The following is a 17,860-nucleotide window of genomic DNA, read 5'->3' on the forward strand; positions in this document are numbered from 1 at the left end:
ACCTGGTTGATGAGTTGTGCACTTGTAAGTGAATAATTGGACCTCATTGAATATGTAGTCATTTGACATTCAATTCGGCTCCAATTCAACCCCTAGCTGGAGATAGGTAACCAATGAATCCAGATTTAAAATTGTAAGAATCGGACACCCCTAATTAATCTACATAGATATTGTCAAAACTAACATATCATGATCAGGTGCCATATTTGTTTTCTTTGATCACGTCGATGTTATGACTAAAATATCTCCTTAATGTCTTTGGCCATCATTATAGTTACAATAACCTGTCATATTTAATTGCAATATAAACAGTGAATGGACAAAATAAGTGTCGAACATCGTCTACGTTTGAAAATTATTTGGTCGCCATTTTTTTCAAAATAATATAAACAAAAACAAAAATAGCATGTATCAGCTATACCTAAAGTAACAAATGTTTAATTCTAGAGGCTGCTTTAATGTAAGACAATGACATAAAACGCGAGCATTCAAAGTTATTTGATTTTCAATGTAACAATCTTACAAAATATGTTTTTACCAAGTCGGCCCACGCTGTCAATGTGGTCGCCATTTTGAAAAATAATACCAGATTTTCTGAAAATATCTAATTTTCAAATCAATTTGGAAGGGACATAATAAAAAATTAAACTATTGCACCTACGATATATTTATGAATATAGTAATAAGAACATATTCCCACAATTATTCCATCTGTTTTGTTTAAATCGCAATTTTATGTTTAACAAGACAGAAAATCAAATATTTATAGGAGTTGTATGATATGACATGGGAACTTATCGAGGCAACAAGACAAATTTTCAAAAGCATTTGGAAGGGAGAAGACCAAAAATTAAACTGTTCCAAAAGGCATAAATATCTTTCTAAATATATGAGGAATTAATATATATTCCCACACTTTTTGCATCATGAACTCAAAGTAATTTATTTTATCGATTCCTGAAAGCCCCTGTGCATTTCTATATATTTTACTTGGGCTTGATACGGGTGATGTGTGACGTCACGAAAGTCACATGATGACTGCTATAGTTGGATATGAGATACTATCTTCTGACTAGTACTAAAAGAAGCTTCTGTCCAAATTTGGTTAAAATCCAGGATGGTTTATAAAATCTAATAAAGGTTAAAAAAAATTAACCACAGAGAGTACATGTAGTACGTAGAGTTAACTGGAAAAAAGTCCATGATTTATAAGGAATATACGAAAAACGATTTTGTTTACAAACTTTACTTCTGAAGATTATCTTATAAACAAGCTTTTGTCCAAGTTTGTAAGAAATCCAGGATATTTTGAGAAAGTTATTAAAATTTTAAAAACTTAACCACAGTCTGAATGTAATGTAATGTTAACTGGCAATGTTGTTGCTTTGACACATTCCCTATTTCCTTTCTCAATTTTAAACTAAGTCCATTTATAAACAGATATATCATGTTAAGCAGGGGTATTTGAGAAAAATACGGAAAACTTGATTTTATTTTTGCGAGATTTATTTCTTGAAAATTATTTATCTGTATACCCCATCCACACCCTCCTATATCTGTATACCCCATCCACACCCTCCTATATCTGTATACCCTATCCACACCCTCCTATATCTGTATACCCCATCCACATCGTCCTATATCTGTATACCCCATGTACACCTAGATCTGTATATATTTTTTTTACAGCATTTCATAGTTTTTAGTGATTGTTCAAATAAGGAAATAAATAAATTATGACAAGATGACATTTATCTCTAGACAGATTTGTAGAAATTTCCATAGGATCATCTCTTTCAAATTATTGCATTAAATAATTTCCTACTGCCAACAATATGAAATGATTAAGCATGTTTCCACCTTATTGAATCCATATAAATATTGTCTAGTAGTGTTTAAGTTTGTTTCACCCATCTTAAAGATTATCTGTCATTGCCCACCTCGCATCTGTTTAAATATATAAACACATGGTGAACGAATGTCAATGCATTGCTTAGACTGTTTTGATATTATCACATAACTTTGTTATAATTGTCATGACAACAGACAGGTGTAAGTTTTGTTTGACAGTTTGTTGGTTTACACAGACTTTAATTACAGCAAACTTTTTAAGTTCAATTCAAATAATCATATGACTTTTAACTATAGCCTTTAAATAGAATCCAACCATATCTTATACATCATTTTAGTGATTCATTACTTAATAGTTGAACACTGGTCATATACTATAAAATATTACCTTACGTGTTGTAATCAAGGGACTGGCACCTCCTTGTTCTACTAGACATTTTGTGATCTGTAGATATCCCCCTTGAGCAGCACAATGTAAAGCTGTTACTCCACTGGCCTATAATATAACCAAATAACATGTAACTATAATGTACAATACTTTGTTATCAATATCAATAATATACAACATATCCTACAACTGACATTAAAACTTATTTGATAAACTGGACAATGTTGTGTAATAAATATAAACAAAATATATATCACATGAATCAGTGGTTAAAACTGAATAAAATGACCAGTCACACTTGTATTTATATTCTACATAAACAAAAAATAAACATGTTTTGTTGTGAAGTGTCAAGACTTCCATAAAACCTGATATTTAAAAAAAATTTTTTTTTTCAAGAAATGTGTAAAATAATTATATCAATGGATTCAGTAGAACAAAACAAGTAAAATGAGACCCCACTTTATATGATTCTTACAAATATTTGTTCATTAAAACTGTCTGATTAACAACAGGAATTAGTGTAGATTCAGTATAATCATTCATTCTGATAAAATATTTTTTTTTAAGAAACATGAAAAAAAGTAATATTTTCTAATTCAGAACAATAATACGAGTAAAATGAGACCCCACTTGATATAATTATTACACATATTTGTTCATTAAAACTGTCTAATTAACAACATGATTTAGTGTAGATTAATAGTAATGTGATCAGACTAAGTAGATAACATACCTCTGTGATGTCGATCTTACATCCTCTATCAATGAGGAGTCTACAGATCTCCAGGTGTCCTCCCCAGACAGCAAACATTAATGCTGTCTGTCCATAACCCTGGAATAATACAACTGACATCAAAACTTGTCTGATAAACTGGACAATGTTGTGTAATAAATATAAACAAAATATATATCACATGAATCAGTGGTCAAAACTGAATAAAATGACCAGTCACACTTGTATTTATATTGTATATAAAACAACAAATAAACATGTTTTGTTGTGAAATGTCAAAACTTCCATTAAACCTGATATCTTAAAAAAAAATTTTTTTTCAAGAAATGTGTAAAATAATTATATCAATGGATTCAGTAGAACAAAACAAGTGAAATGAGACCCCACTTCATATGATTCTTACAAATATTTGTTCATTAAAACTGTCTGATTAACAACAGGATTTAGTGTAGATTCAGTATCATCATTCATTTCAATAAAAAAAAAAATTTAAGAAACATGAAAAAAAGTAATATTTTCTAATTCAGAACAATAATACGAGTAAAATGAGACCCCACTTGATATAATTATTACAAATATTTGTTCATTAAAACTGTCTAATTAACAACATGATTTAGTGTAGATTCAGTATAATTGATCATTTTAATAAAAAAAAATTTTTTAAGAAACATGAAAATGAGGAATATTTTCTGATTCAGAACAATAATACGAGTAAAATGAGACCCCACTTTATATAATTCTTACAAATATTTGTTCATTAAAACTGTCTAATTAACAACATGATTTAGTGTAGATTAATAGTAATGTGATCAGACTAAGTAGATAACATACTGATGTGATGTTGATCTTACATCCTCTATCAATGAGGAGTTTACAGATCTCCAGGTGTCCTTCCTCAGCAGCCTTCATTAATGCTGTCTCTCCAAACAACTGGAATAATACAACTGACATCAAAACTTGTCTGATAAACTGGACAATGTTGTGTAATAAATATAAACAAAATATATATCACATGAATCAGTGGTCAAAACTGAATACAATGACCAGTCACACTTGTATTTATATTCTACATAAACAACAAATAAACATGTTTTGTTGTGAAATGTCAGGACTTCCATAAAACCTGATATTTAAAAAAAAAAATTTTTTTCAAGAAATGTGTAAAATAATTATATCAATGGATTCAGTAGAACAAAACAAGTAAAATGAGACCCCACTTTATATGATTCTAACAAATATTTGTTCATTAAAACTGTCTGATTAACAACAGGAATTAGTGTAGATTCAGTATCATCATTCATTTCAATAAAAATATTTTTTATGCTTATGTACAATCTGTTATGTTCTGAGGTAATTTGTAGTTGTGTGGTTTTTTTTACTGCTTATGTACAATTTGTTATGTTCTGAAGTAACTTGTAGTTGTGTGTTTTATATTTCTTATGTACAATTTGTTCTGTTCTGAAGTAACTTGTAGTTGTGTGTTTTATACTGCTGGTGTACAATTTGTTATGTTCTAAAGTAATTTGTAGTTGTGTGTTTTATACTGTTGGTGTACAATCTGTTATGTTCTAAAGTAATTTGTAGTTGTGTGTTTTATACTGTTGGTGTACAATTTGTTATGTTCTAAAGTGACTTGTGGTTGTGTGTTTTATATTTCTTATGTATAATCTGTTATGTTCTGAAGTAACTTGTAGTTGTGTGTTTTTTTACTGCTTATGTACAATTTGTTATGTTCTGAAGTTTTGTAGTTGTGTGTTTTATACTGCTGGTGTACAATTTGTTCTGTTCTGAAGTAATTTGTAGAACTTTGTTTGTTTTATACTGCTTATGTACAATCTGTTATGTTCTGAAGCAACTTGTTTTTTTATTTTTTATACTTCTGTTATTATAGTTCTAAAGTAAATTGTTGTCGTGTGTTTATGTACAATATTCAACATTTTGAAGTTACTTGTAGTTTTCACTGTTTCACTGTGCTTTAATTTTAAGTAACATGTAGTTTTGTGTCTTTTTTTGTTCATGTACCATAATAGGCTGTATCTTCAAATGATTTTCTATGAATTATTAAAATAAGGTAGTTTTGAATGTGAATATTTTACTTACATCTCGATAATCGATGTCTGCACCATTCTGTAGACATAATTTTAAGGCCTCTATATCTCCATCACTAGCAGCTGTATTAAGTTTCTGTAAGTAAACCGTAATAAAAATATATTAAAATGAATGTCCTTACTGTTAAATTAGGTAATAATTATATATTCTTCTGTTTAGCAATGACTACGTATACATAAATCAGTAGTATCCTTCCTTCAAATAACAGACAGAGAGGAATTCTTTTAATAGCATATAATTGTTGGGATTTATGCATTTTATATTATCAACAAAAACACCAAGAGTGCACACGCTGAAATGTCTCGCCTTCTATACTAATCATTGATATTATGTTGATAGTCCTAAATAAAAAGCTTTATCACAACTGTCACATAAACTTAACATTAACCAAGAAAACTAAACATTGACCAATGAACCATGAAAATGAGGTCAAGGCATGTACAGCTAACAATTCTTCCAAACTACAGATATAGTTGACCTATTGGTTATAGTTTAAGAAAATCAGACCAAAACATAAAAACTTAACACTGAGCAATGAACGGTGAAAATGAGGTCAAGGTCAAATAAAACCTGTGCGATTGACATATACACCATAAAATATTTCCATACAACAAATATAGTTGACATATTGCATAAAGTATTAAATAAAAAGACCAAAACTCAAAATTTGAACTTTGACCAGTGAACCATGAAAATAAGGTCACAGTCAGATGACACCTGCCAGCTAGACATGTACACCTTACAATCATTCCATACACCAAATATGGTAGACCTATTGCATACAGAATAAGAACAAGAATGTGTCCATAGTACACGGATGCCCCACTCCCACTATCATTTTCTATGTTCAGTGGACCATGAAATTGGGGTCAAAACTTTAATTTGGAATTAAAATTAGAAAGATCATATCAACATGTGTACTAATTTTCAAGTTGATGTAATTTAATATCATCAAAAACTACCTTGACCAAAAACTTTAACCTGAACTTTGCACTATCATTTTCTATGTTCAGTGGACCATGAAATTGGGGTCAAAACTATAATTTGGCATTAAAATTAGAAAGATCATATCATGGGGAACATGTGTATTAATTTTCAAGTTGATTGGACTTCAGCTTCATCAAAAACTACCTCGACCAAAAACTTTAACCGGACGGACGAACGGAGGCACAGACGGACGGACGGAGGCACAGACCAGAAAACATAATGCCCCTCTACTATCGTAGGTGGGGCAAAAAAACAGACCAAAACACAAAAACCTTATACTGTAACCACTGAACCATCAAAATGAGTTCAAGGTCAGATGACACCTGCCATTTGGACATATACACTTTACAGTCCCTCCATAAACTGAATATACTAGATCTATTGCTTATAGTATCTGAGATATGGACCTGACCACAAAACTTAACCTTGTTCACTGATTCATGAAATGAGGTCAAGGTCAAGTAAAAACTGTCTAACAGGCATGAAGACCTTGCAAGGTACACACATACCAAATATAGTAATCCTATTACTTATAATAAGAGAGAATTTAACATTACAAAAAATATTTTTTTCAAGTAGTCACTGAACCATGGAAATGAAGTCAAGGACATTGGAAATGTGACTGACGGAAACTTCATAACATGAGGCATTTATATACAAAGTATGAAGCATCCAGGTCTTCAACCTTCTAAAATATGAAGCTTTTAAGATGTTATCTGCCGTCGGATCACTATCCCTATGTCGAGCTTTCTGGGACTTAAGTCACAGTCTCGACAAAAATTGTTAACCTTCAAAAAATTATTTTTTTATAGAATCATGGACTAGATTTGGCATATCCTTGATTTTTCTTTCTTGTAGTATTTTCTGGACTTTGACCTTTGTCCTTTTAAAGACATGTAATACACTTAGTCCTTTAGTTGCCCCTACTTTTCGTCCTTTTTAAGACATGTAGTTGTGTTTTTCATTCACTAAGTCCTTTAATTGCCTTTTAAAGACATGTAGTTGTGTTTCATTCACTTTGCCCCTAGGTACTTTCTCATCCTTTTTCATATCAGCTAGTAGAAATCTCTCTATTAACTTACTTAAAGAGATACATATATAAATGTATGTAGACTGAATAAATGTAGATGTGGGATATAATAAAGCAATGAGAATGTAACCTAACAAGACAAAAAGTGTGTTGCATCAGTCAGCTCTTTATACCATAAAATAGATTGGTCGTATTCAACTCACCTGAACTTAACAATGGCAAGGGGAGATAACTTCTGTATTTTTAATTTTTTTTATGTAGAAAAATTGTCCCAATATTTTTTTCAAATAACTCTACAGACCTACTTAGAGTTACAAATAAACAAGGATTCTGAAGGTACTACATAAATAATACACTATCTCCCACTTTCAAAATCTTTCCCCCCCCCTTCCCACCTCCCTCAAAAGCTGTCCATCCTCAAAAGCTGTCCATCCCCTCCTACATCATGTACATTCATACTTTAAAAATATTCGCTACATTTCTTAAACTGCATTTTTGTTTGTTTTGTTCAGTTACTGAATACTGATTCAAATGCTGTTTGTGTCACCAGTGTAATGAGTAGAAATGTTTTTTGAGTTCACCTTGCTTTGTCCAAGTCTTGTATTTTTTATTTTTTTTTGAATAAGTAGTTTGGTAGTTCACTTAGAATTCTACTAGTTTTTATCTCAAGTTATCACATACTCGTATCTAATTGTACACTAAGGCCAAATAAAAAAGTATGTGTGGTTCCAGTTACATCTGAAAATAAGTTAGGGTAGGTAGGCACGGATTTTTTTTTATTTTATGGTTTTTTTTTACATTGAGTCTATGGGAGCAACATTCTGACAGTAACAGTGCTTAATGAAAAATGACAATAAAATCTTTAGGGTAGGCTATTTTTAAGCCGAAAAAGTAGGGACGGTAGGGTTACTGGAACCACACATATATTTTTATTTGGCCTAATGGGGAACAAAACTATAAATGACAAGGAGACTATTAAGTAAATCTTACTTCATTCCAACTTTCCATTATAGCCTAAAAATAGAAAAGAATAATTATAGTCAATATATACTGTTGAGTTTTAATTGAGGTATTTGTGTTATTGCCAATTGAAACATGATCACTATGAGTGGTAAAATACTGACTTAATATTTTTATCTTCTTATTTCATTCAAATAATATATTATAGCATTGAAACAGTCATTTATCTCAACTTTTCTGGACTATTTAATGAACTGAACTCAAAACCTTAAAAATCTAATCACATACCTAAATGAGGTACAAATGTATTCTACAAGCAGGGTGTGACTTTTTCCATCAAACACCAGAACATCTATTGCACTTTTCCAGATCTAAAAATTTCAAAAGTGTTATTTACCAGCATTAAGACACACATAAAGAGCAATATTAAATATCATATTGCAGCTTCTCAAAACATTATCAATAATCAACTAGACCAGTCACATTAAATTCAATCATTTTTTTTTATTCTGTATGTGCCTGTCCACAGCCAGGACCTATAACGTAGTGGCTGTAGTTAGAAGCTGTGTACCATATTTGTGTTTCCTTCATTGTTGTAGTAGGCTGTTCGTTTTTCTTTTGAAATGTTTCACATTTTATCATACCAAGGCTTTTTATAGATGATTATATGGTATGGGTTTTGCTCATTGTTGAAGGCTATTAGACGACCTGTAATTGTTTATATCTTTGTCCTATGGTCTAGGAATAATTGTATCATTGTTAATCATACCACATCTCCTAATTATTACATGGTATGGGTTTTGCTCATTGTTGAAGGCTGTTGAACGACCTGTAATTGTTTATATCTTTGTCCTATGGTCTAGGAATAATTGTACCATTGTTAATCATACCACAACTCCTAGTTATCCTATGGTATGGGTTTTGCTCATTGTTGAAGGCTATTAGACGACCTGTAATTGTTTATATCTTTGTCCTATGGTCTAGGAATAAGTGTATCATTGTTAATCATACCACATCTCCTAATTATTATATGGTATGGATTTTGATCATTGTTGAAGGCTGTAGGACAACTTGTCATTGTTTATATCTTTGTCCTTTGGTCTAGGAATAATTGTATCATTGTTAATCATACCAAATCTCCTAATTATTATATGGTATGGGTTTTGCTCATTGTTGAAGGCTATTAGACGACCTGTAATTGTTTATATCTTTGTCCTATGGTCTAGGAATAATTGTACCATTGTTAATCATACCACAACTCCTAGTTATCCTATGGTATGGGTTTTGCTCATTGTTGAAGGCTATTAGACGACCTGTAATTGTTTATATCTTTGTCCTATGGTCTAGGAATAATTGTATCATTGTTAATCATACCACATCTCCTAATTATTATATGGTATGGATTTTGATCATTGTTGAAGGCTGTAGGACAACTTGTCATTGTTTATATCTTTGTCCTTTGGTCTAGGAATAATTGTATCATTGTTAATCATACCACATCTCCTAGTTATCCTATGGTATGGGTTTTGCTCATTGTTGACGGCTGTAGGACGACCTGTAATTGTTTATATCTTTGTCCTATGGTCTAGGAATAATTGTATCATTGTTAATCATACCACAACTCCTAGTTATCCTATGGTATGGGTTTTGCTCATTGTTGATGGCTGTTGGACGACCTGTAATTGTTTATATCTTTGTCCTATGGTCTAGGAATAATTGTATCATTGTTAATCATACCACAACTCCTAGTTATCCTGTGGTATGGGTTTTGCTCATTGTGGAAGGCTGTTGAACGACCTGTAATTGTTTATATCTTTGTCCTTTGGTCTAGGAATAATTGTATCATTGTTAATCATACCACATCTCCTAGTTATTATATGGTATGGGTTTTGCTCATTGTTGAAGGCTATTAGACGACCTGTAATAGTTTATATCTTTGTCCTATGGTCTAGGAATAATTGTATCATTGTTAATCATACCACATCTCCTAATTATTATATGGTATGGATTTTGATCATTGTTGAAGGCTGTAGGACAACTTGTCATTGTTTATATCTTTGTCCTTTGGTCTAGGAATAATTGTATCATTGTTAATCATACCACATCTCCTAATTATTATATGGTATGGATTTTGATCATTGTTGAAGGCTGTAGGACAACTTGTCATTGTTTATATCTTTGTCCTTTGGTCTAGGAATAATTGTATCATTGTTAATCATACCACATCTCCTAATTATTATATTGTATGGGTTTTGCTCATTGTTGATGGCTGTTGGACGACCTGTAATTGTTTATTTCTTTGTCCTATGGTCTAGGAATAATTCTATCATTGTTAATCAAACCACATCTCCTAAATATTATATGGTATGAGTTTTGCTCATTGTGGAAGGCTGTTGAACGACCTGTAATTGTTTATTTCTTTGTCCTATGGTCTAGGAATAATTGTATCATTGTTAATCAAACCACATCTCCTAAATATTATATGGTTTGAGTTTTGCTTATTGTGGAAGGCTGTTGAACGACCTGTAATTGTTTATAATATTTATCTTTGTCCTATGGTCTAGGATTAATTGCTTCATTGTTAATCATACCACAACTCCTTATTTTGAGATCGTTTCAAGATTTGGGTTTTATAAAAAGGTCGGCATTTAAGAAACACATAAAAAATATCAAGTAACAGTTTCTTAAAACATTATCAATAATCAACTAGACCAGTCACATTAAATTCAATCATTTTTTTTTATTCTGTATGTGCCTGTCCACAGCCAGGACCTATAACGTAGTGGCTGTAGTTAGAAGCTGTGTACCATATTTGTGTTTCCTTCATTGTTGTACATGTTGTAGTAGGCTGTTGATTTTTTCTTTTGAAATGTTTCACATTTTATCATACCAAGGCTTTTTATAGACGATTATATGGTATGGGTTTTGCTCATTGTTGAAGGCTGTTGGACAAACTGTAATTGTTTATATCATTATTCTTTAGTCTAGGGATACATGTATCATTGTTATTCATCACATGAACTTTCATGAACATTTTCTTTATACAATGAATTTGAATAATTTCAAACTATTGGGTAACAGAAAGAAGTTGCACAGCATAAACAACAAGAATGTGTCCTAAGTACACGGATGCCCATTCCGCATTATAATGTTCTATGTTCAGTGGACCGTGAACTGGGAGTAATCTCTAATTTGACATTAAAATTAGAAAGATCATATCATAATGAACATGTGTACTAAGTTTCAAGTTGATTGGACTTCAAGTTCATCAAAAACTTTAACTTGAAGCAGGACAGGCGGACCAATGGACGGAAGATCAGACGAACAGACGGACCCACAGATCAAATCAAAGAGCTGAAAGCTCTGAAGAAAAATGACGCCACTGTCTCTAATATTGGGATAGTTTTTATGCAAGTCTTGATTTTCACATACCGTAATTAGTTTAACAGTGCAACATGTCTCGTAAGCATATAATTGATATTCTTATAATATGTGTGTGTGTGTGTGAAGTGAAGGTGACAACTGGCTGTTTTTAAGACAAATGAATAGGTCAAGACTACCTGAATTGTACAAATAAATACCGTAGAAAGGCTTGTATATTTCTCACTGGTACATAGTCTGAATCCGGGTCCGTTCGTGCCCACTCATGTTCGCCCCTTTCACTTTCACACCCTACATGTTCGCACCCAATCTTAATTGGTTTTGTGTTTAATAACTCTGTAAGCAAGTGTTTTCTTATAAGTATAATTGTTGTCATTGTCTCAAAATAAAGTGAGACAGCATTTTTTTTTGTGTTGAATAAATCTTAATCATGTTTTAGATAGCATATTGTTAAAAATTATAATAATCCTTTCTAAATAAAGTGGTATTTTGTCAACGTTTATTTTGTGTTGAATAACTCTTAATCATGTTTTGGTTAGTGTATTGCTATAACTTTGTTTCATTGACTTCTTTCAAAATGAAGTGAGATTCTGACTATGTTTTTTTCTGTGTGTTGAATAGATTTTATCATGTTTTGGTTATAATAGTGGATTGCTATATTTTGGTTCCTATATTTTATTGTTTCGTTGTTTCAGATCAAAGGGACCAAGCTGTTAAAAACAATTATCTTTTGTGTTTTTTCTTTAAAATCTTCAATGTTTTACTCATACAAAGCTATAAATACATTCAGTATTTACACCAAATCAATTTAAAACAACAATCATGATTTTCCAATTATTCAACTTGAATTTGAATTAAAATTGGGTGCGAATGAGTAGAGTGCAAACGGACCTTGGGTGCGAACGTGCGAGGTGCGAACATGTAGGGTGCGAAAGTGTATTGGGCACGAACAGACCTGATACCACATAGTCTGAACCCCCTTCTCCCACATGACCGCAAGGCTTTGTTAATTTTTTTTCTGGGACGCCTTCCTACGAAGCCTTCCTACGAACTTCGTAGGAAGACATCACAGAAAAAAAAAAATAGCCTTGCCAGACGTCATAATTATTTGGACTAATACATGAGATATTGAATATTTTTATGCATTATTTAAACCAGTTGAGCATTTTACAGGATTGTTTGTTTAATGCTTTTTAAACTTTACTGAAAAAAAAACACCTTAAATTTGCTTATTATTTGGCATGAAAGTTTGATTAATTGAAAGGGACTCATAGTTTTCCATTTTATTTTAATAATTGTCTAATTGTTAAAACAACAGCTTGGGTAAGGGCTTCGTTGTTTACCTTTAAGGCTTTATACACAACAACATAATTTCACTTTGGTTTCGTTGTTTACCTAAATACACAACAACATATTCACTATGTACTTGGTAACAGTTATTAATTAATTGAATAGAAAATATTATAACAAATATTATTGGATGCCGAATTGACGTCAAATAGGTGCCGATTTGACTAGATGCCAGTTTAACCAGGTGCCGACTTGACTTGTACGTTTCAATTCCTCTGCGATCGTTTGCGGTATTTTCTTGAGAAAAACCTATTTTCCATCATCAAAGAGAAGAAGAAACTGCTTGAAAATGATTCTGGAACGCTTCATGATTGTTAAAATAAGTTAAATTCACTCAAAAAATTCGTAAGGGTTCCACGGAACCCGGTGTCTCGCCTACTTTTTCTGTTAATCGCAGACTCAACAAAAATGAGGAAAAACATCAATAAAAATTTCCCTCACGATACTGTCTTTTGATTGAAAGAAGCTTCCAAGTTTGGTAAAAAAATCCAGGATAGTTTATGAATCTAATAAATGTTTTATAAACTTTAACTGCAGACTGTATGTAATGTTAACTGGAAGAAAAACTAAGTCCATTTATAAGTAAAATACAGAAAAAGTGAATTTTTTTTTTACAAAATTTACTTCTGAATAATATCTTATGATCAGAAATAAGCTTTTGTCTAAGTTTGGTAGAAATCCAGGATAGTTTAAGAACATTATAAAAAATTTAAAAACTTAAACCACAGAGTGAATGTTTTGTTTCTGGCAAAAAAAACTAAGTCCATTTATAAGTAAAATACGGAAAAGTGAAAATTTATTTTTACAAAATTTTCTTCTTGATACTATCTTATGATCATAAACAAGCTTCTGTCCAAGTTTGGTACAAATCAAGGATAGTTTATGAAAGTTATTAAAATTTTAAAAACTTTAACCACAGAGTGAATGTAATGTTTCCTCGCAGAAAAACTAAGTCCATTTATAAGTAAAATACGGAAAAGTGGAAATTTATTTTCACAACATTTTCTTCTTGATACTATCTTATGATCATAAACAAGCTTCTGTCCTAGTTTGGTACATATCAAGGATAGTTTATGAAAGTTATTAAAATTTTAAAAACTTTAACCACAGAGTGAATGTAATGTTTCCTCGCAGAAAAACTAAGTCCATTTATAAGTAAAATACGGAAAAAATGGAATTTTATTTTTACAAAATTTACTTCTGGATACTTTCTTATGATCATAAACAAGCTTCTGTCCAAGTTTGGTAGAAATTCAGTATAGTTTAAGAAAGTTATTAAAATTTCAAAAACTTTAACCACAGAGTGAATATTTGTGGACGCCGCCGCCGCCGACGGAATGTAGGATCGCTTAGTCTCGCTTTTCGACTAAAGTCGAAGGCTCGACAAAAACAATTTTAAAACTTGCGATGTTTAAACAGGAAGTTTCAAAAGCACGTGTAAAAGAAGAAATTAACCGGTGAGAGTGAAAATCCGTACATAATAGAAATCACTATAGTACGACTTTGAAAGCAAAACAGTTCCATCCTTTTGTAAAACAGTCTTTAATAAACCTATCACATTAATGTTTGAAGGGTCTTAAGCTTATTCAAACCATAAAAGTCGGTATGAAACATCAAAACGGAATGAACAATAACCGATTACGTTTTGTAGTTTACAAATTCTAAACTGGTTCCCGTCAAACTACAACACTTTGTTCGAGTGTAGTGGAATACAAGCAGAAACCAGTTAGTTTGTAAACTGGTTCCTGGCTGATTACTACACAATGACCTCTCATGCATAACACAAGCAAATTCCAGTTTGTATAGAAAATAGTAAATACGAAACCAAGCGCGGTAGGCAGAGAATGGAATGAAGTTCAGGTCGCCAGTAATGGAACAATGACTGCGTCATTTTCCAAAAACATAATGCCCATTAAAAAGGGGCATAAAAATTGCTAACATTCTACAAATCAACATTTTCAAGCTGTTCATCAAATATAAAATCATTCTCCTTCATAGAAGCCAAGAAAAAGAAATTTTCATTGTACAATGAGTGTTGTATAATTTCAAACTATCAACCAATAGGATGTGGCTGTACGACAGATGTGAAAACAGGAAGTGGATGTATGACAGATGCGAAACCAGGAAGTGGATGTATTACAGATGTGAAAACAGGAAGTGGCTGTATGGCAGATGTGAAAACAGGAAGTGACTGTATGGCAGATGTGAAAACAGGAAGTGGCTGTATGGCATATGTGAAAACTACTTACTTATGTTACTCTGACTCTGTATTGATTTACCTCATTTTGGAGAAGCAGCAAATATTAATTTTCAAGTCTTTGGTTGAACTGGCCAGGGTTCAAACCCACCACCTCCCACACTAAAGGTGAACACAATACCACAACACCGTGAAGATCATCGAGGCAGTCTTTATGGACTGATTTGTTTTGTTCTCTTAAAAAAACATATATTATACAATACATACTAATAAATAAATACTGATGAATGTACTTCTGAGGTCAGCCTAATTTATAAGTAACATTGTGTCGTCATCTAAAGCATCTGTGAAAAATAACTATAAATCATATTTACATGTTTAAGCCCGATATATATGTAAAATTGAAGTATGACTAAAAAATACTTCATTCGTACTTGTTATGAATGTTTCTGATAAACATATCAATGTGTGTGTGTTATCTCCCTGTTTCAATAAAATAAACTTACAGTTATAAGTTATATGGTTTGCTATTGACCCCCTACGGATCCATAGAGGGTTAGTAAAATCCATAGGGGCTGAGGCCGAAGGGGGTAAGTAGTGAACCATATATACGATATAACAAGTTTATCGCACATGGGACTTTTCCTGCTGCGTTTTGTATAAAAATAAACAATGAAATACAACAACATCAATAGATGACGTCACCATTAACAATAGACAGAGGTCAATAACCCATATGAAATTCACTAACCAAATTTATAGGGGGTCACCATGTGACGGCGTTAAACCAAACCAAACCAAACAAAAAAAGGTATAATGTGCAATTAAATCCTAAATTTAATGGCCCGCTTCATAAAAATGAAGACCTTATCATATGAGGTTATTTTTGAATCGTTGACTATATATTAACCTGTACACATCTCCATTCTTGCTTTGTTGGGTTGCTCATCTCACTTTATTTTTCTATAGCACAAGTTCAATTTTATATTTGAAGACAAATAACATTGTAATGATGTCATCACATTCTTTGTGTCTTGTTTACTATAAAAACATTGGTGGTATGGTATTTTGAATGTAAAAACTATATGTTGATTATCTCCCCTTATAGAGTTTGAACATTTTACATTATCTCCCCATATAGAGTTTAAACATTTTACAGTTACCTGATCTCCCCTTATAGAGTTTGAACATTTAACATTATCTCCCCTTATAGAGTTTGAATATTTTACATTATCTCCAGAGTTTGAACATTTTACATTATCTCCCCTTACCATGCTTATAGAGTTTGAACATTTTACATTATCTCCCCATATAGAGTTTAAACATTTTACAGTTACCTGATCTCCCCTTATAGAATTTGAACATTTAACATTATCTCCCCTTATAGAGTTTGAATATTTTACATTATCTCCAGAGTTTGAACATTTTACATTATCTCCCCTTACCATGCTTATAAAGTTTGAACATTTTACATTATCTCCCCCTATAGAGTTTGAACATTTTACATTTGAAACAAATTTCAATAGTAATTGATCCTATATAGTTCACATATAATGTACACTTACCTATAATAGTAACTTGACTGTACAAGGATCACATTGACTATAATAACAACTTGACTGTACAAGGATCACATTGACTATAATAACAACTTGACTGTACAAGGATCACATTGACTGGACACGGATCTAATAAATACAAATAATAGATGTTCAAAATAGAAATATGGCTAAAAAGAAAAAAAACAAACAACAGTACACAAAACACAAAATTAACTAGGGGCTCTCAATAGTCTGTATCACTCACCTGATTCTACTTGGGTTTTTGAAATCCTATAAAAAAATATAAAATTTGGCTAAAAGTAACAACACTTGGCCGGCACCTCATAAGGAAAGGAACATTCATGCTATGTTTGATTTCATTCAATTCAGTGGTTCTTTAGAAGAAGACTTGTATGCATTTCCCATAGGGTCCTATGTTAAACTAAGTCCCCCCACTGGCAGCCATCTTGGATGTTGCAATGGCGACAAAGTAACAACACTTGGTCAGCACCTCATAAGGAACATTCATGCTATGTTTTGTTTTATACCATTTAGTGGTTCTCTAAAAGAAGTCATTTGTATGCATTTCCCATAGGGTCCTATGTTAAACTAACTCCCCCGTTGGCGGCCATCTTGGATGATGGATCGGCTACAAAGTAACAACATTTGGTCAGCACTTCATAAGGAACATTCATGACATGTTTGTTTTCATTCCATTCAGTGGTTCTCTGAAAGAAGTCATTTGTATGCATTTCCCATAGGGTCCTATGTTAAAATAAGTCCCCCGCTGGCAGCCATCTTAGATAATGGATCGACTACAAAGAAACAACACTTGGTCAGCACCTTATAAGGAACATTCATGTCATGTTTGGTTTCATTCCATTCAGTGGTTCTCTAAAAGAAGTCATTTGTATGCATTTCCCATAGGGTCCTATGTTAAACTAAGTCCCCCGCTGGCGGCCATCTTGAATGATGGATCTGCTAAAAAGTAACAACATTTGGTCACCACCTCATAAAGAACATTCATGACATGTTTGGTTTCATTCCATTCAGTGGTTCTCTTAAAGAAGTCATTTGTATGCATTTCCCATAGGGTCCTATGTTAAACTAAGGCCCCCGCTGGCAGCCATCTTAGATAATGGATCGACTACAAAGTAACAACACTTGTTCAGCACCTCATAAGGAACATTCAAGCTATGTTTGGTTTAATTCAATTCAGTGGTTCTCTTAAAGAAGTCATTTGTATGCATTTCCCATAGGGTCCTATGTTAAACTTAGGCCCCCGCTGGCAGCCATCTTAGATAATGGATCGGCGACAAAGTAACAACAC

General features: G+C 32.1%; 1 protein-coding gene across 1 annotated transcript in view; it reads right to left on the bottom strand.

Annotated features, from left to right (window-relative positions):
• LOC143053752 (uncharacterized) overlaps nucleotides 1-17,860 on the bottom strand; it is a 101,587-nt gene that overhangs the window by 55,285 nt on the left and 28,442 nt on the right. Inside the window, exons 4-10 of the mRNA XM_076226530.1 lie at nucleotides 16,555-16,677; nucleotides 8,350-8,432; nucleotides 8,092-8,115; nucleotides 5,076-5,159; nucleotides 3,807-3,905; nucleotides 2,976-3,074; nucleotides 2,240-2,347 (exon numbers count right to left, since the gene is read on the bottom strand). Coding sequence (XP_076082645.1) covers nucleotides 2,240-2,347; nucleotides 2,976-3,074; nucleotides 3,807-3,905; nucleotides 5,076-5,159; nucleotides 8,092-8,109 — 408 coding nt within the window. The 5' untranslated portion in view covers nucleotides 8,110-8,115; nucleotides 8,350-8,432; nucleotides 16,555-16,677. The remainder of the gene's footprint in view (nucleotides 1-2,239; nucleotides 2,348-2,975; nucleotides 3,075-3,806; nucleotides 3,906-5,075; nucleotides 5,160-8,091; nucleotides 8,116-8,349; nucleotides 8,433-16,554; nucleotides 16,678-17,860) is intronic.

The sequence above is a fragment of the Mytilus galloprovincialis genome, chromosome 12 (assembly GCF_965363235.1).
Source record: "Mytilus galloprovincialis chromosome 12, xbMytGall1.hap1.1, whole genome shotgun sequence".
Classification (NCBI taxonomy): Eukaryota; Metazoa; Mollusca; class Bivalvia; order Mytilida; family Mytilidae; genus Mytilus; species Mytilus galloprovincialis.